The following is a 21,890-nucleotide window of genomic DNA, read 5'->3' on the forward strand; positions in this document are numbered from 1 at the left end:
TTGAGAATAGGTATTTAGTATCTCATCATTTTTGAGAATAGGTATTTAGTATCTCATCATTTTTGAGAATATTGGCCTTCATTTGCGACTTCAATACACAGAGCCAACAAGTTAAAAAAGTAATTCAGAAACACTGGCCTATTCTCAAAAATGATGAGATACTAAATACCCTCCTACCTGAACAACCTAAGATTATCTATAGGGGGGTCTCCAACTTAAGGAATAGTCTCTCCAATAATAATTCAACTAGAGTCAAGGGAACCTCAAACCCCTTCAAAGAGTCTAAAGGTTTCTATGGTTGCGGTGTTTGTGGGGCTTGTAGGAATACCAGCAATCCCAAAAGAGCAATTAGGGAATTTACGGACCCTAATAATCCCAAAAGGAATTATAAAATAAAGGACATCATTACCTGCCATACCAAAAGAGTAATATACATGCTGACGTGCCCTTGTGGCCTCCTGTACATTGGGCGGACAATACGCCCTTTGCAGGTGAGAATACAAGAGCACGTCAGAAATGTAAAAAACGGATTCGTAAAGCACAATGTATCACTTCACTTTAAAAATACACACAATAGTGACCCGAAAGGTATACAATTTATGGGAATCCAGAAAGTAGTCACAGATTGGAGAGGTGATGATTTAGTGAGGAAAATGGGTAAGGCTGAGATGAAATGGATTTTCGATTTAGATACTTTACACCCTAGAGGTCTCAATCAAGACTTTGAGCTTTGTCATTTTTTATAAATTTAGTTTCTATTGATTTTTTCTGCCTTTCATCTCAGCCATCCCATGACCTCTACTATGATGGACTACTATGCTAGTAACTCCATTTACTGTTTTCAGATACATAACTACTAGTGTACCTCTTTAAGACAATGACACTACTGAATATTTTTGTAAATACTTGAATATTGTATATATATGACTATTAACCAGATTATTTCATGTGTATGAAATTTTCCCATTATTTATACACGTATATTTCGTTGAGAATGAGTTGATTGTGTATCCCTTTAAGGTGGAAGTGATGTTGGAGATTCACTTCTGCATTTAACATCTGATGCAACAGGTTACAATGGCAATCTATTCATACAGCAAAAAGATGTTGCTGTTTAACCAAAGGGAATTTATTATATTCCTTTTGCACATTTATTCATTTTGTATCATTGTCTTATCGAGCATATGTATGGAGTCAAGATGTAAACTGATCTCCTTTTTTCTTTCCCTCTATGTTCATCTATGCTATGTTGAACATACTTATACAATGAGTGAGTTCGGGGCTTGCCAATGACTAATATGGCGGCCACGATCTAAACGGAAGTGACGTTGCGGTAAACGCGATACGTCACTTCCGGTATTACGAACTTTCACAACAGCTGATGGAAATATCCCTTGCCGTGTTCGGAAAACCGGAAGACATCAGGAACCAATAGAAAAGGACTCTCTGGGTATTTAAACCAGCGGGAAACACAAGCAGGACACCGATTGAAAAAGCCTTTTGTACAAGGTGAAACGCGTCTCGGAAGAGGACTCATTTCTGCACCATTTATTTATGGGAGCTTTTTATTTAATTTTTATGTAAGTGTTTTATAATAAATTTATTTTTTAATTTGAGTCCACGACCTGCATCCATTTTCCTGCTAACAAGAAGAGTAGTGCCCTCTTAAAGGCACATTGTTCATTAAACTGAGAGCCCAGTTCGGATTGGCTCCTTTAAAGGTGAGCAAGTTTTTGTATTTGTTCAGATCCATTTTGGTGTTGAGGATAATACACTAGGACTTTGGTCCATTGTCCTTCTTTCTCCCTTTATCTGAGGATCGACACACAGCCATTGAAGAAGCCTGGTATTTGCTTTATAATACCCCTGCGCTTATGATTTGAGCCTATCTCTTTCAGGCTCTGTACCATGTGAGTTTGTTATCATATAACTCTTCTCTCCTAATCCACCTAGTCCATATATACTACACCATCGTTTCCATTATATCTCATTCCCTCCAGATTTTCCTACATTTACATCCCTTTATAAAAGGGTGAGTTGATATATTCTTTAGCGCTCCACTGGGTCTTGTTTGTTGTGACCTTTCTACTCTCATCACCCCACTGTTTTGCATGTTATTGTGTTAAGGTTTGGAGGTACCTTCACGTGTGTTGAGCTGCTTAGTTAAATTAGGTTCTTCATTACATCATTGTTTGAGCGCCTTTATAGCACGTTTTTTTTGCTACTATTCCCTATTGATACGTGCCTTACTTCAAATTTTTCATCTAGCCTTAATGCATGCAAATAATAAATATTGTCAGTAATGCCACCTAACCATTAGTTTCACATATGTTGTCCTGAGATGACCTTACTCTGTTTTAAAAGGACACCACGGTCACCACATTTGACATAAACACCTGTCAAATGTCCAACCATAGCTCCTACAGCTACAACCTTTTATTTCAAATTTTAGTGTGGACTTAATACATGTAGATAATTATTAGTGTTATACCGCTAACTAAACTCTAACTATGTTCTCATACCTTAACCTTAGATTCTTCTATTCTGTTCTTATTTGGCCTACTGTATATTTCTGGACTAATGCCTCTGATAAATGTTTAATGTGGCTTGCTTACCCCCCCCCCCCCCTCCCCCACGTGTGGGAAAGGCTGATCTTCTTTTGAAACTAATAAAAACGATTTAAAACAAACGCTATCCTTCTGTGTCATTCTTCTCTTTCAATTAGGCATTTTAAAAGGTCAATTCTTCCACATTTTGTTTTAATTTTCTAAAACATTATCAGTCAAAAATATATATTATCAGTCTAAAATTCCTATGTTCGAAGAACTGGCAGTCAAAATACAGAATGTCATATGTATAAATAAACTGAAGGAAACACAAAATATTGTTATAATAGATAAATTAAAATAAAGTCACACCTCTGCACCAGAATCCTCGGTAATATGACCACATTCAAGTTATGCATCCAAAACAACTGTTCTGTTTTCTTCTCTGTTCCAAGAAATTGAATGACTCATCAACAGTCTAGCTTCCTATTCAGTTTTTATGTCAAGTACATGATGTGTCCCGTCCAGTTTAACAAGAAGCATCTGACAAGAAGCATGTATTCTTGTGGAGAATAAAATGACTTTTGTAACATGACTAATCCATTAAAACATTGAGAACTCGTTAACCTTTTCATAACAAAGACTTTATTTGCAGCATGCATTCCAGTGCACTCTAGAATTTTATTTTAGAAAACTTAAAAAAGGAAAAATGTGTTTGGCAGTATGCCTATTATGTATTTCTGAAACGATGCCTGTTAACTTTAAAATAAAATATATCAGGGTCATTGACCTGTACATAAAATATACAAGTAGCAATTTTCTAATGCTCTAAGTGTGTTTGTATTTATCTTTATAATTTTCAATTTAGATTAAAATAAATCTGCAATTATTATTTGGGATATGTAAATAATTCAATTTATTTCAAGTAATATGAATATATGTGAGTGTTTCTTATCTCTGTGAATGACATACGAGTGGGCAGATATATCCTGCTCAGAAATAGATAGGAATAAATAGGAAACATTAAGCTGTCCGGTAATTTTTATTTTTTTTAATTACACTACAGGGCAAGAACAATTTGGGGATTTTTTTTTTTTTTATTCTACTTTCTCTTGTAGTGTACCCAAATACCAATAGTGTTATTGCCTAAAGTGAGAATTCATAGGGAATTTGAAATTTTGGTCAAAATAGCTGAACTGGAATAATGCTCTTCTAATAACTGGATATTTATTTTGGCTCTATATACTCACATAGTTTAGCATAAATTAAATAACTAAAAATGGAAATATTACATGTGATAACTTGTATTCAAGAATAAAGCTCATAAACATTGACCCAAACTGCAATTATTCACTTCTTATAAATTCTGAAATATCATGTATTTAAATGATGTTAATATACTCAAGACCAACATGAGTTGGCATCACTTTCCAAAGAATAAAATGACATCTAAACTTCATGCTAGCCAAATTTCTAATAATCTGCAGAGCAATAAGGACTACAAACATGGAAGTGAGGAGTGGATGCTCATCCAGCCCCACTACCTCCCAGTAGGACACAGCTCTACTAATTAATGTAGATCATATTCTTAGCAAGGGAATGGGCAGAGGGTGCCATTCTGGGTCTGGTGTAAGTCATCTTCAGGTAAGTATATCTTATTTTCAATTTAATGGGTATTGATTTACATAAAAGGACACTTTTTTCCAAATACAGTTGCTCAAAAAGGGCTTACACAAGACTTGAAAATTACACCTTTTTGCAAAATGTATTACAATATTGAGGTGGCAATAATAAGTATTTACCCACAAAAGTCACACAGTAGTTGATTCTTATACCTGTAAAAGGAGAATCATGACTTTTTGGGGATTTTTGATACATGCTGTATTGTATATTGCAATATGCTAGTTTTCAAAAAGTTACACATTAAATCAAGTTAATATAAAAGTTACAAAGGGGTTTAATTCATCCTGCTTCCAATAGTCATATAACACATAGAAAGAAATATCTTAGTGTGGGAAGGTCAGACACACTGACAAAGGCTTTGCCCTTGCAACCGCTCAACTCCAATCTCTTCTAGCTGATCAATGACTCTTGGGAAGTATAATGGAACTGTAGTGGTAGATAGCTGCATGTTTTTAAAGATGTGAAAGTGACACACAAAATTTAAGTACACAGCACCATGATAGACAAACCGTTCCAAAACAGTGACTCATAATGCAAAGCCGAAACATTTGGTACCATCTTAGGAAGCTACTTTTCCAATGCATTCATCAAACCTCTACCCTACAATATCTACTTTGTTCATTCCTGAGTGTTTTTAATGTGAAGCTGAAATGATGTAAAGCGGTACTGATATGTTTTTTCTTTCAGTGTTCATTTTCTTACACCCTTTGTATCTCAATGGTTACATCCCCTCAGATTGCCACTTGACCTTTTGTTTATATTTATTGGCTTTTTTTCCTTGTGTGGCACCTCAATACCTGGATACCACCACAAGGTCACTGTACCCAGACCACTTCAATGAAATTAAACAATCTAAGTACTTATAGTGTTCATTTAGGTTTTTCTGTGTGCCAATATAATTTGCCAATTTTTCTGCTTCCAGCAGATGAAATTCAAGAACTGACTGTTAATTTGTTGCCTTGACAGGTGCTGTTGTAATGATATGATAAATGTTATTCACTTCACCTGTCAGTGGTTTTAATATTGAGGCTGGTCAGTGTATATATGCAAAAAAAATAATTAATATGAAATCATATGTAATGAATAAACCTGCAATGCAATGATAAGGATAAGGTTAGATTTAAGATTCATTTAGATAAAAACAATGTTACAGGGTAAAAAGACAAATCAAATCTTGCTGCATATGCCATCAGAAACAAGTCGGACTAGAGTAAAAGCATTAATTGAGGTGTATTCATTATCTCAAAAACTTGAGCCAATTCAGCAAAACTGATGTATTTTTTTAATTTAACACCTAAAAATATGTTAAATTTGTTTGTTCATGTTTGGCAACTAAAAATAGGTGTTTTTTTATTTTTATCTGTGTTATATGATAAATCATATATAATCATTTTCCAAGTGTAATAAAAACCTAACCAATGTAATATACATTCAAAAAATCTGCAGTGGTTGGTATATATAGATATAGATAGATAGATAGATAGAGATAGATAGATAGATGCACTCCAACAAAATAATATGATACCTGGTGCTCTGGTTGCTAGAAGATATACACTAAAAAATACCGTCACTAAAGGTTTTCCAAAGAAATCTTCTTTGTATTCCAAAAAGTAAATCAACTTTTCAGCTCCTCTGTGGAGCTTTCATCAGGACACCACAGAGGAGCTGAAACATTGATTTACTTTTTGGAATAAAAACAAGATTTCTTTGGAAAACCTTGGAGAGGTAATTTTTTAGCAGAGTAGGCACCTGCAATGTAAGGAGAGCAGGTGCCTACTCTGTCTTAGTAAGCATGTTTAAAACTCGCGGATCGCCGGTCCACAAAGATATTTATTGTGGGCAGCATGCGAGTTGGACATGCTTGGATTAAGGCCTCGATTTAATAAATTTTGCAAATTATCCCATACTGTTAGAAAAAATTCCAAATCATTTATCTATAAAAATCCCCTTAGACTTTAATGGTGACATAATTGAGTCACTTGGAAAGCTAATTAAATTGAGACATATGTCGTAAAAAATAAAAAAAATTGTAATTGATATAAGATAATTTGCAGATATTTTAATATAGCCCTACCCTATCTAGTTGCATGTTATAAAACTACTTCTCTATCAAATTGACCAATCAATGTGAGCCTCAAGTTTGTGTGTATATATGTATATATACACACAAACTTGAGGTTCACATTGATTGGGTGGTATGTTTATTCCTCATTCTCAGGTCCTCTGCCAGAGGCCTGGGAGTGTGAGGTTTCTTCGCAGTATCTTAGCTGTTCCTAGAGCTGCACTCTTCTGGACAGCGATCTCAGATGTCCCACCTGGAATCTGTTGAAGCCACTTCCCCAACTTGGGAGTCAGAGCCGAGAGTGTCCCTATCACAACTTCTTTCAGTCCTTGGTATTTCTCCACCTTCTCGTATTCCTTCTTCCTGATGTTATAGTCACTGGGTATTTATATATATATATATATATATATATATATATATATATATATATATATATGTGTGTGTATGTATATGTTATTATTTGCACTTTTCAGTTTCTACAATGATATGAAGATTGTTTTATAAATCTGTACAATGTTTAGCTTATACAGGCATGCACATGTTATTTGAATGTCTGTGATGCACTTCATATGCAGATCTAAATCTTCAGCACCAGTCTCTTGAGACCATCACTCTGTGTCCCTGGCTAATAATAAATGGAACAATATTGAAAGTTGGATCCAGCGTATAAGTGCATTGCTATTGATAACACATGAGGGTAAGGTCTTTTTCGTACTTTTTTCTTAATTTTTATTTTTTTTCATTTCAGCTTTATTACAATTTTCTGAGCCATTTAATGTGGATGTAAATGATGGACTTTCATTTAAAGGATCTGTGGAGGACATGTTTGGATATACAGTTCAACAATTTGAAAATGAGGAGGGGAAATGGTACTAATTCTCTTTTATTAATGTATATTTAATGTGCATTAAATATCATTTTGTTCTTGTTTAATTGTTTAAGGACTATATTGCTGTTTGATTGTTTAACCTCTTAATGACCACATGAGGGTCTATGCCATCATGCAGTGCAGAGCTGTAATGCCTCTTGATGGCATAAACCATCATGCAAAATACCAGCAGGGGTTAAATCCCTGCTGATGCCAAGGACCGAAATGCCCTCAATGCCTAAAGGTTCTCACTGTCATTTGGGGTTACAATTAACAGCTGCAGACTGACAGAAGAACCATGTTAAAATACAACGGTTAAGTGATTGCTCTCATGTGGTAAATTTAAAAATACCATTGTCTCCCCCAGCCTTGTAGTGTAGTGTCCATCCCCAGTGTGAAGAAGACACACAGAGTATGAAAAATAATAATAATAATAATAATTCTATATGTATCTATATACTTTTTATATCTAATTATATTATTTTATTAATTATATATTGTGGGACCTGCCTCACAACACAGACAGAAACTCCAGAGAATTTTATTTGCAAGCCCTATATAACTTACTAATGATTGGTACTGTTGTACATCGCTGAACACAAATATGAGTGTTTTAAAGCAGTTAAACATAAAATGACAATGACATCATAAGTGAAGGTTCAGTTTTTGTGTGAAAAATGCAAAAAAAAATATGAACACTAATTTGGCCAAGGTTTATGACTAAGTGGCTTCTAAAAAGAGTTGATGTACCCCATTTTGAAAAGCCTGGGTTACCTACTTTTGCAAGTGGTATGGCTTTAATGGGGTAGTTTTCATTCCTGGGCTGTCATATGGTCTCAAAGGCAAACTGAGCCCAGCAAACCAATCTGGCAAATTCAATGTACAAAAACTGAAATGGGAAAACTCTTTATTTCACCCTGTAACTTTCCAAAACACAATGAAACCTATACATTTGGGGTATTGTTGTACTTGTAGTACATCACATCATATTCATTTTTTATTGTATTTTATTGCAGTAAAAGCTGATAAATAGTGTTATGACATTCACAGATAAAATTATATGCAGAACTTGGAAAATAAAATGTCTTAATTTCTCAGACATTTTAGATTTTATTCTTATTATATCATGTTACATATATAAATATTTGATGTGAAATAAGAGCCTATCTTTCTCCTGAAAAAAAATGATATATATAATAAGTGTGGGCGCACTTAATGTAAAAGCAATAAATTATAGTTGAACAGATATATAGCTCAAATTCTAAGGTTTTTTTGGTTCAGAATGTGGACAGTTTCCTTTGTCCTTAAGGGGTAAATATATGTCAAATGTGTCAAGCATAATATACAGTGTGTAAATTAATTATTGAAATCACATGTACCAAAAAATGTGAACTTATAGTAACTATACATATGATTTTCTTTAGGGTGCTGATTGGTTCACCATTGGAGGGTCAGCCTCGTCAAAGAACAGGGGATGTATACAAATGTTCAGTGAAATCACCAAATAATTGTATGAAACTTAACTTAGCAAGTAAGTTCATACATTGAAAATCTTATTTTATATATTGGACATCTGAGGATTATTTTTATTTACATCAACATATATTTCTGCACCGCAAAGGGCAAACAGAATAAACTATAAAAGTGAAATAACAATTAGTGTGACAATCGCTGCTCTTTTCGTTGCCTGTGCAACTCAGCTCAGTTGAATCCCTATGTCTGATTTAAAGTTAGTTTTATTTTTTGGAGAAGTCTGTATGAACTTTCAGGTAAACCCAGTAGATTTTATTATGACAAAATGCCTACTCTAGTACAATCAAAACTAAGTTAACAGTTGCAGATTTCGGCTCTACAATAACATACAGTTTGCAAATTAAAAGTAATTACAATTAATTGCCTTTCTTCTTCAGTTTGGAACCACTGGATAACACTTTAGTTCCAAGGAAACTAATCCTTTCTCATCAGAGTGTTCCTCTTAGTGGTAGAATATCCATTACGTTGCTGATTCAATACACCAGGGCCCTGAGATATCAAGGAAAGTTAATGCAATGTGCAGAGGCTACAATGTCTATCACACATCTATCATTCCTATAGAAAAGATCCAAAGTCATCCTTTCACTAAGGTTCCATGTTCTTCATTTTTGTTTCTTTCATCACATTTTGGTGGGTGGGTGGGAGGTCAGGAAGAAAATTATAGGGTTATGTCCAAAGGCTGCCAAAAATCAGATTAGGTGGAGAGCAGACATAAGTGATGCACCAATGGGTAGAAGGAGAAAATGGCATTAAATTGTCGTGTTTGTTGAAGACAATTAAATTGTTGTGATTGTTGAAGACAATTTTTTAATTTTTACAGTGTGGGAGGCAAGGAATGTCAGGTTGGTATTCTGCTATCCCTGTCTGTCATACAACAATTAAGTTAGTGTAAGGACAAGTAAACAATGGGACATATTGAGGTAGTTGTAATTATTCTCCTTCTATATTCTGTTTGGTTTTATGTTTACTCCAGCATTATTCACCACAGTTTGCTTTTATCATTATTATTATTATTATTATTATTATTATGATATTTATAGAGCGCCGTCAAATTCTGCAGCGTTTTACAATAGGTGGACATACAGACATGTAGTTGTAACCAGACAAGTTGGACACACAGGAACAGAGGAGTTGAGGGCCCTGCTCCAATGAGCTTACATGCTAGAGGGAGTGGGGTAAAATGACACAAAAAGGTAAAGATAGTATTAGACTAGTGACAGTTGCAGAAGAGGAATCAGTTGGGAGCTTTTAACAGTTTAATTGATATGCTTTCATGAAGAAGTGGGTTTTTAACGATTTTTTGAAGGAGTGGAGACTGGGTGAGCATCTAACGGAGGAGGGAAGTGAGTTCCACAGGAACGGTGCAGCCCTCAAGAAATCTTGAAGGCGAGCATCAGAGGTGGGAGTATGGACAGAAGATAGACGTAAGTCTTCAGCAGAAGGGCCTAGACGGGACATACTTGTGTATAAGGAAGGATAGATAGATGGGAGCAGCATTATGTAGAGATTTGAAAGCAAGAACCAGAATTTTAAATTGAGCTCTATATTTTATAGGAAGCCAATGTAGGGACTGACAGAAGGGTGAGGCATGGTTGGTGCGGGCGGACAGGAAGATGAGCCTCGCCACCGCATTCATTATGGACTGTAACGGCACAAGTTGGGAGCACGTATGACCACTGAGAAGCGGATTACAGTAGTCAAGGCGAGAAAGGACAGTGGAATGGACCAAAACCTTAGTCGCATCTGGAAACCCAGGGGCACTTTAATGAATTTGATGTATATTGGCCTCATTGATATGCTGTATTTTTTACATGGTCAAATCTTTGTAGTTTTTACATAAAATAAATAAATGTTTTGCAGACTTCTGCACCACAAGCCTGCCTCTTTAGCCACACCTCTTCACCCAGAAAAAAAACTTTCTTATCAAAGGCATGCACACAGCTCAGCCACTGATAGTACTGAGTGATCTGAACAACAAACAACCTGTATTAGAATGAGAGGACACCTAGGGACACATATAGTAAGAATTTTATTTTGTGTGCAAAAAGTATAAAGATTTGAGCATATAAAAATATACTCAAATAAAAAAAAAATACAGCATATTAATGAGGCCAAAATCTATCAAATGCATTAAAGTTGTATTGGTGCCCAGAATGTCCCTTTAAGTCCCTGGTATAAATATGTCCAAACTGCAAACCCACTCACACTTACCTTGAGAGGGAGATTGAACAGAGCACAATATACAAACAAGAGAAGCCTCAATAGAGAATATGGAAAAAATAGAAAACGGTCCAGGCACTCCAAGATACAAACAGGCAAATATTATTGAATCCACTGCCACTCACAATGTTTCGACCTGCACAGTCTTTTTCAAGCTGGACAAAGACTATGCAGGTCGAAACGTTGTGAGTGGCAGTGGGTTTAATAATATTTGCCTTTTTGTAGCTTGGAGTGCCTGGACCGTTTTCTATTTTTACCTTATCAAGTGTTTGGTTCCTGGTACTGGTACTGGCTTGGTTGCACCCGGATACATACTACTTGGGATTGAGTGCAGTTACACACCCTTGTTTTGGTCAATAAAGAATGCAACATATGGTGAGATGTCTAAAAACATTCAGACAATACATTATCCTCTTCCCACCAAGTGCCACACAAAGACCGTCAGCAGTACAAATCTTGTGAGACAGCCTAAGAGTATTTTGTTTTTATTTTATAGACTTTACATCCATTCCTGATGTTTCTGAAGTAAAAGAAAATATGACCATGGGATCTACTTTAATAAAAAATCCAAATGGGGGTTTTTTGGTAAGAAAATGTAAATGTAAAAATGACTTAAGATATACGATTGAATTAGATTAGAATGATGTGTCCCTAGGCTCATATCTCTTTTAAAAAATATAAATAGGAATGACAATGACATTTCCAAAATGAAACTCTTCACTGTAAGAGATTAGGAAATCTCCACTATAGCCTGACAAGACATGAAATAAATGGTATGGTATTATATTATCATTATTGTCATTTGCACAGCATAGTGTGTCATCTTCCCACAATTCGTGACCTGATAGTAAGTATTTAAGCTGATTAAACCCTCATAACACATTCGCTTCCACGTGAAAATAACATCATTGCATATATATTTTAATACCTATCTCAGCTTACCAATATTTACAAGGTCCACCACAGGGTTGTGCACTTTTTTTTCTTTATGCATTTTATCTTATAATTCCAAAATATATAACCCACACAATAAATGTGATTAATATGCTTTCATATTATAGCATTATTTTTATATATATATATATATATATATATATATATATATATATATATATATATATATATATATATATGTTTTGTGGACCCAGGACAAACTTGAAAATGAGAGAAATCTCAGTGTATCTTTCCTGGTAAAATGTTTTATAAATAAATAATTATTATTTTCCACTGATGGTAAATATGTCTTAAACAATTTTATCTTTATTTTCCCTTTCTTTATTCAAGGCATGTGGACCACTTTATGCATATAAATGTGGAAGTTTGCATTATACAACTGGTATATGTTCAAATGTCAGTTCTTCATTCAAGGTTGTCAACTCTATTGTTCCATCAGTTCAAGGTACATAAGATGTAATATAATCATTGTGAATAAAAAAACTGGCATGAAATAGGGCTTCTTTTTTTCCTATTCCTATCCCAGTTACCATTATGCCAACACGGATAACAATGTGTGGCATTCTAATATAGGCTTTAATTTAATATTTGTGGACAAAATTAAAAAATACTGCAATCATTTAAAAAATATTTTAATATTTTAATATTTGTTCATATTGATATATTTCTATACATGCTGCATTTTTTTTTATTTCTAAATAGATTGGAAAGGTAATTTTAAAAGTGTATCCAAAAATATTAAAGGGACACTATAGTCACCTGAACAACTTCAGCTTAATGAGGTTGTTCAGGTGAGAACTATAGCTCCCTGCAGCCTTTCTAATGTAAACACTGTATTTTCTGAAAATGTGTAGTGTATAATATGCCTCCATCCACAGATCTGCTGTCAGCAGAGCAGAGGGCAGCACTGTGCACAGCATCATGTGATTCAGTATCTCCTCCCTCTGCATGCAGACACTGAACTTTCCTCATAGAGATCCATTGATTCAATTCATCTCTATGAGGAGATGCTGATTGGCCAGGGCTGTGTTTGAATCATGCTGGCTCTGCCCCTGATCTGCCTCTTTGTCAGTCTCAGCCAATCCTATGGAGAAGCACTGTGATTGGATCAGGCTACCACATATCAGCAGACTGCTTGTTTTTCTGAGTCTAACAGCATGCAGATTTGCAGCTTCAGGCCTGAATACAGTAAGATGTTTACTATATTTATGGAGGCATGAGGGGCCCAGGGGGGCTAGATGGTGGTGTTAACACTATAGGGTCAGGAATACATGTTTGTGTTCCTGACCCTATAGTGATCCTTTAAATCATATGAAAAGCTTATCAAAAATATTAATTCATTGTGTTTGGGTCTTCCTTGCATTATTATTATTATTATTATTATTATTATTATTATTATTATTATTATTATTGCCATTTATATAGTGCCAACAGATTCTGTAGCGCTTTACAATATTATGAAAGGGGGGATTTAACTATAAATAGGACAATTACAAGAAAACTTACAGGAACGATAGGTTGAAGAGGGCCCTGCTCAAACACGCTTACATTCTATAGGAGGTGTGGTATAAAACACATTAGGACAGGAAATAGCAGTCAAATTAGGTGGGAGTGGAGCAGAGCTGGAGGAGAGAGTAGAGTGCTGCCCTTTAGGGGAGAGCAAGAGACAGGTGTGTAAGGTAGAGGTTAATCTGGGAGGCCATAAGCTTTCCTAAAGAAATGGGTTTTAAGGCACTTCTTAAATGATTGAAGACTAGAGTCTGATGGCGGTAGGCAGGCTATTCCATAGGAAGGGAGCCGCTTGCGAGAAGTCCTGCAAGTTGGCTGCACCGCTGCGATCTGCGGACAGAAGAAGGTCACGGGCAGAGCGGAGAGAATGAGAAGGGACATATCTATGGATCTGTGAGGAGATATAAGAGGGGCTAAGATTATTCAGTGCTTTATAGGTATGTGTTAACACTTTGAATTGACCCCTTTAGTATACAGGAAGCCAAGGTAAGGACTAACAGAGGGGTGAGGTGTAAGAGGACCGACTATAGAGGGAAATCAGCATGGCGGCAGCATTCATTACTAACTGTAGCAGGGCAATACGGCTATTGGGAAGACCAATTAGGAGAGAGTTACAATAGTCCATGTGAGAGATTACTAGAGCATGGACAAGCTCTTTAGTAGAATCTTGTGTAAGAAAGGGGCGGATGCAGGAGATGCTTTTGAGGTGGAATTGGCATTATTTTACAACAGACCGGATGTGAGGCTACATGTCCTATCATTCTTTCCTTTTATCATTATGCTCTCATATGTTCTCTTTATCTGTCTTTTTCACTCCTCTGCCACATTCTCATTTATCATTCTTTCTCACACTTTCTTCTTGCTGTCTCTTATTTAACTGATTTGTTGTCCTTTTACCAGCATATTTTACTAGTTCTCTCTTCCCTCTCTCTCTGGGTTATAACAACCACAGAGCCCAAGTGAAATGATCAAAGGGCCCCACTCATAGCCCCTCCTTGCTCTTACCAAGCAATACACCTAATTTGCATTTTTGTGGTTGCTGAGTGTGATTGTGTTGGTTGGGTGAGCGGAATGTTTGTGTGCAGTTGGTGTGATTCTGTCTATGTGTGTGGCTTGTTGAATGTGATTGTACATGGGGTTTGGGTTAGTGTGGAGTGATTGGCTCTGCTTGGGGTTACTACCATAAGTTGGGCAGTTGCCCATGTTTACTGCAAGCATATTGGTATCAATACATGCCATATACCCCAGCAAGTGTAAGCAACACCTGAGGGGGGTGGGGGGGGGGGAGTACACAGTAACATAGAAACACCTGTCACTCAATCTATGACATAAGATCCTGTGTTTTGGCAGAACACAGTAGCATCTCCCAACAATTGGAAGTATTGAATCAAGATAAGTGGGTGGGTCCCTAAGGATGCATCACCAGTGATGAGACGCTCATCCCTTGCGATGTCCATAATGGGTGTGTTAAACCAGAAAGAAGCTGTCTGGATGACCCCTAGCCTTCAGGGCCATGCAGGCAGCATTACTGAAGCACTCCCTTACAGTTAATTGTAGTGGATTTTATGGCTTTGTTTTGTTTTTAAAGGAGCACATTTAATTAAAAAAAAATTCTGATTGTTCCTTTAATAACAATAATAATAATAAAAAATACCCAGAATGTAAAATACTATAAACACAATACGTGTTCTGTGGTTAACCTGATGCATGCAACATTTTAACTTTTATGAAGCTGTGTATTTGATTATCGATATGTTTAATTTCAGAGTGCAGTTCACAGTTGGACTTAGTTATAGTCCTTGATGGGTCTGACAGTGTTCATCCCTGGCCAAGTGTAAATAAATTTTTAGGAAAACTTTTAGAAAAAATGAATATACACCCCAGTCTAACTCAGGTAAGAAACACATGTTTTTTTCTGATAGTTTTATTTAGGAAAGTCATACATATTCTTGGTAGAATACTTACAAGTCTAAATCAACATAGTTTTCATTTTTTTTACATAAACAACATATAAAAATACTTGCAACTATCTGATTGGCTTAGTGTGGAGGTGAGTTGAGTTAGGTATAGAGAAATTTGGAAACTGGGGCAATACAAATTGTGATGTGGATCAAAATGTCCTCTGTTGGTTGTAACTAACGCTGGTATTTCGTATACCCGTTCGTTTGGTTCCTCCCGAACAGCTAGGTACTTAGTGATTATAGCTCACTGTTCGGGCACAAATTCGTACGTTTCCCAATAATCAAAGTGCAACATACAAGTAAATCCCGCTGTTCGGCAGTCACATACCAAAACATCAGCCTAGACTAGATGAAGGGTACAACAGGAATGTGTTATTCAGGCCAGATGGCTGGATTTTATGCAAGTCAAGGGTACATTATACACACAAAACACAAAACAAAGAAATAGGTAGCGGGTGACAGACCAAGTAGCTAAACCAGATGGAACAGTCACAAGTACTGAACCAAATGGGACAGTCACAGTCTGGCCCCGCTTATCCTATTGTACCGCAGGGAGACTCCAGGGGTCTCCAGGGGCTTAACCCCTAAACTATGTGAATACAGAACAGACAGAAACAAATGCTGAAGGTCTCAAACTTAAGAAAGTAATGAGACCCTAGGCATGCCTGGATATATGTATAGAATTTGGAAAAATAAAATAAAAGATATACACAGATACTGTAAGCTGGATCTCCCCAGCCAGGGAGGACAGTGGAAAAAAATAATAAATAGATAACTAAATCAAATGAAATAAGGTATATACAACCAATACAATCTCTACTGTCTAATGGATCTGGGAAATAGTCAAAAGACAGGCCTATTATGGGATAGAGGGACAAAAATAAAAAATCCTTTAATGTAGCTTAATCAATGAATATATCCGTATCCCTGCCCCTAGTGCTTACCCAGCCATGTATACATAACCATTGCCTGCTCAAACATAGGGCTTTAGACCCAATTCGTAATGATATGGTATAGGTCCTCAGCTCTCAGGTACAGATACAGTTTGAACAAAAAATCAGAAAATCATCAAACTGTATCACAGAGGTGATGCAAGCAGGAAATAAAGCAAAATAGGGAGGGAGAAGCGTAAGAGAATAAGAGGTCAGTACTAAATGTACTGACAAAAGCTTTATAAAGCCTCTCTCCCTTTTCAGCTAGCTAGATAGACATAGTAGAGAAACAGACAAAATAATATTAAATCAAAAAATGGTGATTCCGAGCATAATCAACATGCTCAACACCCAGAGTGTTTAGTCAGTGCCCATGTGAGAAACACAAAAAAAAATGAATGCTAAAAAAACGCCCAACGCGCGTTTCGGTGCCTATGTCATGCACCTTCGTCAGGGACCAAGAGTTTGTGGTCACTGACCTCCCTTAAGTATGCAATGCGCCCAGGTATTAGCCAATTGGCTGGTCGGGGAGGAAGCCCCTCAGGTGTTTACGAAATTACCTCGAAACAGCCCCGGATTTTCGGCATTCCATGCCGGATGGCGTGTCATGTGACCGCTACCTCTAGAGAGCCGATTGGTGTAATTGAGGGCTCATATGATTGGTTCAGCATCTCATGTGGCTCCCTTGATCGACAGGCAGTGTGTGGATGTGTACCACACCCCCTTCCGTAACATGAAAGCTCTGCCGATGCTAACCCCTTACTGGAAAACGAATAGAAGCACTCCCAGTCCTAGGACTATCAGGCAATCACCCACGTAAAGACAAAATATATGTTTCCGATCCACAAGCCAGCATATGGCACTACTGGCTGGCTGCTATGTAAAGTCATATGTGGCCATAATGCAAAGTGGCCTCCAACCCCTATAAATCACGGTCAGCCATTTCGTGTAGAGTCTAAACTGAATCTAGATTCTTATAAATATGTGTAGACTGTATCAGTGAGACTCCCACTGTATAGGTGGTGTGAAGAAAGCACCGGGGTACAATGATCCCTAATAGGTACTAGTCACATATATACATATAGACCACACTGGCTAAGTGGACATTCCCAAAGTCTGGGGTATGGATGGAGTGTATCTCATATATATAAAGGCTTCCCAGGGTCAATGGATCTCCAATTAGGTGTCTAGTCTATTGGAAGAACAATATTACCTGGGAAGCAATTATGACATACTCTATAGTGCATGTCTGCGATTCCGCTGTATTTAAAGGGACAGTATCTTAATGGAAGGTAGTATGGTAGAGGAAAGCGGAGGTTATTAAGCCATATAGTATACGGTGTCTTGGGGCTTATGATGTAAAATAAAATAAAGGTATGGGCTATTGAGGGGGTCAACAGCATCAAATAAAATAGTAAAAATAAATATGAAAAAATCCAAAAAGAAACTATACAGACATGTAAAGCGTGTATGAGGCGTACCTTAAATATTTACATAATTACATTATTTACAAAAGGGACTAAGAGTATTAGTTTGCGATAAATGAGGTGTATGAAAAACCCTCGTTGAGACCAAGGGGTGAGAGTGTCTTGAGCTTATAGATCCAGAAACTCTCTCTTTGTAAGAGTTTTTTATCCAAGTCACCACCCCTTGGTCCCAACGTAACCTTTTCCAAACCACAGAACCTGATCCCGTCTGAGGATCCCTTATGATGTAGTTTGAGATGTTTGGAGACTGGTGTGTCTATCAGTCTCCTTGGGTTCACTGAGTTCACATGTTCTCTTATTCTTAATTTAAGCATCCGAGAAGTTTTGCCTACGTAAAGTTTATTACAGGAGCATGTAAGGAGGTAGACAACACCTTTTGTCTGACAGTTGAAAAAAGTCTTAATCTTAAACTCCTGAGAGTTGGAGGAGTCCGTAAAGGTTTTTGATGGACGACGAATAAAGTGACAAGCCTTGCACCTCCCACACTGGTAGGTGCCTACCACTGGGGACTTAAGCCAGGTGGGATTCTGAGGGGTACTTTTAAGGTGGCTAGGGACTAGTAAATCTTTGAGGTTTTGTCCTCTTCTTGCAGTAACAGAAGCATGTGGAGTGATTACTTTATGTATATGGGGATCTTGATGCAGGAGGGGCCAGTATCTTTCCAAGATCTTAATGATTTGGTTCAAGCCCGCATCATAACTCCCAATGCACCTAATCACATCCTGAGAAGTTTTACAGTCACTGTCCTCTAGAAGGAGATCGTTACGATCTACCAATAAAGCCCGTTTGTACGCATACTTGATGCATTTGTTCGGGTACCCTTTCTGTTTGAACTGGATCCGAAGGGTCTTGGCCTTCAGCTTGAAATCCTCCAAATTGGAACAATTCCGTCGAAGACGTAAGTATTGTCCAATTGGTATACCTCTTTTAAGAGTTGGGGGATGATAGCTCTCCCAATTGAGTAGGTTAATGGTAGCTGTGGGTTTTCTGAATAGTGTAGAGATAAGATGACCATCTTCTGTCATTGTAATAGTGATATCCAGAAAATTGATTTTTTTTACCCCCTACTTCACTTGTTAGTTTCAAGTTGATATCATTTAGGTTCAAGGTCCTCACAAAGTCATGGAAGAGGTCAATGGTGTCCGTCCAAATCAGCAGGACGTCATCAATGTATCTCTTCCAAACTTTGATGTGTTGGGTATATTTCTGCATCTGGGTGTTGAAAACCATAGTTCTTTCCCACCACCCTAGGTAGAGATTGGCATATGAGGGGGCACATGCCGTCCCCATAGCCGTCCCTCTGAGCTGGTGATAATATTTGCCCTGGAATATGAAAAAATTATGCGTCAAGATGAATTGCATTAAATCATGTACCAGGCGATTATGAGGTAACGAAGCTCCTGGTTGTTCATCCAGGAAAGCCTGGATGTGTTTAAGGCCCACTCGGTGTGGTATAGAACTATATAGGTTCTCCACATCGAGGCTACATAGGATGGCATCTCCTGTTATTGTCATTCCCCCAATGGTATTCAGGGTATGCTTAGTATCCCTTAAGTAGGATGGGAGTTTAATGACTAGTTTACGTAGAATCTGGTCTACATATAGGCTTGTGTTCTGGGTTAAATTACCTCTCCCCGAAACAATGGGTCTCCCACTTAGTTTGGGTTTTTGTTTGTGTATTTTCGGGAGGGCATAAAAAGTCGCTGTTATGGGTTTTTTGGTTAAAATGAAATCAAACTCGTCTTTAGAAATTAGCTCTGATGCTAGGGCCGTATCAAGAATATTTTTGAGTTCCATAAGATACTTTTTTGTGGGATCGCAAGGGAGTATTTCATACGTGTCTTTGTCCTGAATAAGATCATGTACCATTGACACATAATCAATTTTATTCAGGATCACCGTATTGCCCCCTTTATCTGACGGTTTAAAGATCACCTTGTCCAAAGTCTGCAGATGTTTAAGTGAACTTTGTTCCTGTGGAGAAATGTTACTGGCGGGTTGGACTTGGAGTTCTTTAAACTTGACTTTGTCTATTTCCCCACATGTCAGTTCAACAAATAAGTCTATATACTTGAACTCAGCTAGATGTGGGGTAAACAGACTTTTCTTCCTAAGTTGGGTCAGTGGGGATTGTACATTGGTATGTGTTTCATTACAGGTAAGCAAATCAACCAGAGTATTTAACAGATCAATGTCAGAGGCTTGAAGGCCCAGATTTTTGGCTCTTTTTTCATCGCGAAGGCGATTAAATTTATGTAGGGCCAGTTTCCTCGCAAAGAGGTGTATATCCTTCGTCCAGATGAATTTATCAAATTTAGACACTGGAACGAAGGATAGGCCACGTTGTAAAAGTTGTAATTCTGGACTAGTAGGTGTATATGAGGAAAGGTTAATAATCTGGTTGGCTATGGGAGTATTAGTTAATAGCGTTTTCTTCTGAACCTTTGGGGAGGTCTGCCCCGGCCCCGTGTTTGGGGGGTCGTGTTGTCCTCTATGTAGGGGTTCCCTAAAAAAGTAACCCCCTTTTTAAGATGCTTCTGGTGTTATATTCGTGGGTTGCCTGTGTGCTTCCCTTGCTCGACTCAGAATCGGAACCATTTGTTTCATATTCTGAGGTCGAGATAGGTTCAGAGAAACTTCTCCTCATTCTTTTATTTTGTCCTGTACACATTACCATTTTTAAAATCCTGGTTGTCCCTTAGAAATTTGGAATGTTTATGGATCTTAATGTTTTGTTGGTATTTATCAAGGTTATTTTTAAGTTTTGTTTCTAAGAGTTCAAAATTGGATTCCGTCTTAAATTTTTCAATCTTATCAATTTGTTCATCAACCTCTTTGTTAATGGTAACTAACCTTTTGGATTCAAATTTACAAAGTATTTCCATGAATCTATTTGAACAAATACCCGCTGCCTCCTCCCACTCTTTAATGAACTCTTCTTCCTCAATATGTGACGCTGGAATATTCTGTACCCTCAGGCCCCTAGGGATCAGTTGTTTTTTAAGATAATTCTCTAGGGAAGCTATCTCCCAGCCTGTTTTAATTTGTTGTTGAAACAAATTTGTTAATCTACTGAAAGATGAAAGGATGTCGTCACTAGTGGAAGTATAGCTTAATTCTTGATCTGAGAATACTTGATCGGTATCCCTACACCATGTATCCCTTTTGGATTTATCGAACAGAAAACTTGCCATCATACACCACTTGGCGGTACTCTGGTATTGAAACCAAATGTATAGACAAAAAACAAAACAAAGAAATAGGTAGCAGGTGACAGACCAAGTAGCTAAACCAGATGGAACAGTCACAAGTACTGAACCAAATGGGACAGTCACAGTCTGGCCCCGCTTATCCCGAAAATGCCGAAAATCCGGGGCTGTTTCGAGGTAATTTCGTAAACACCTGAGGGGCTTCCTCCCCGACCAGCCAATTGGCTAATACCTGGGCGCATTGCATACTTAAGGGAGGTCAGTGACCACAAACTCTTGGTCCCTGACGAAGGTGCATGACATAGGCACCGAAACGCGCGTTGGGCGTTTTTTTAGCATTAATTTTTTTTTTGTGTTTCTCACATGGGCACTGACTAAACACTCTGGGTGTTGAGCATGTTGATTATGCTCGGAATCACCATTTTTTGATTTAATATTATTTTGTCTGTTTCTCTACTATGTCTATCTAGCTAGCTGAAAAGGGAGAGAGGCTTTATAAAGCTTTTGTCAGTACATTTAGTACTGACCTCTTATTCTATCTTACGCTTCTACCTCCCTATTTTGCTTTATTTCCTGCTTGCATCACCTCTGTGATACAGTTTGATGATTTTCTGATTTTTTGTTCAAACTGTATCTGTACCTGAGAGCTGAGGACCTATACCATATCATTACGAATTGGGTCTAAAGCCCTATGTTTGAGCAGGCAATGGTTATGTATACATGGGTAAGCACTAGGGGCAGGGATATGGATATATTCATTGATTAAGCTACATTAAAGGATTTTTTATTTTTGTCCCTCTATCTCATAATAGGCCTGTCTTTTGACTATTTCCCAGATCCATTAGACAGTAGAGATTGTATTGGTTGTATATACCTTATTTCATTTGATTTAGTTATCTATTTATTATTTTTTTCCACTGTCCTCC

At 37.2% G+C, this 21,890-nt stretch overlaps 1 protein-coding gene across 1 annotated transcript in view; it reads left to right on the plus strand.

Annotated features, from left to right (window-relative positions):
* Positions 1–21,890, plus strand: part of ITGA1 (integrin subunit alpha 1) — a 179,270-nt gene that overhangs the window by 61,012 nt on the left and 96,368 nt on the right. Inside the window, exons 2-6 of the mRNA XM_063454028.1 lie at positions 7,040–7,160; positions 8,584–8,690; positions 11,409–11,497; positions 12,197–12,311; positions 15,142–15,269. Coding sequence (XP_063310098.1) covers positions 7,040–7,160; positions 8,584–8,690; positions 11,409–11,497; positions 12,197–12,311; positions 15,142–15,269 — 560 coding nt within the window. The remainder of the gene's footprint in view (positions 1–7,039; positions 7,161–8,583; positions 8,691–11,408; positions 11,498–12,196; positions 12,312–15,141; positions 15,270–21,890) is intronic.

This window comes from Pelobates fuscus, chromosome 5, assembly GCF_036172605.1.
Source record: "Pelobates fuscus isolate aPelFus1 chromosome 5, aPelFus1.pri, whole genome shotgun sequence".
Lineage (NCBI taxonomy): Eukaryota > Metazoa > Chordata > Amphibia > Anura > Pelobatidae > Pelobates > Pelobates fuscus.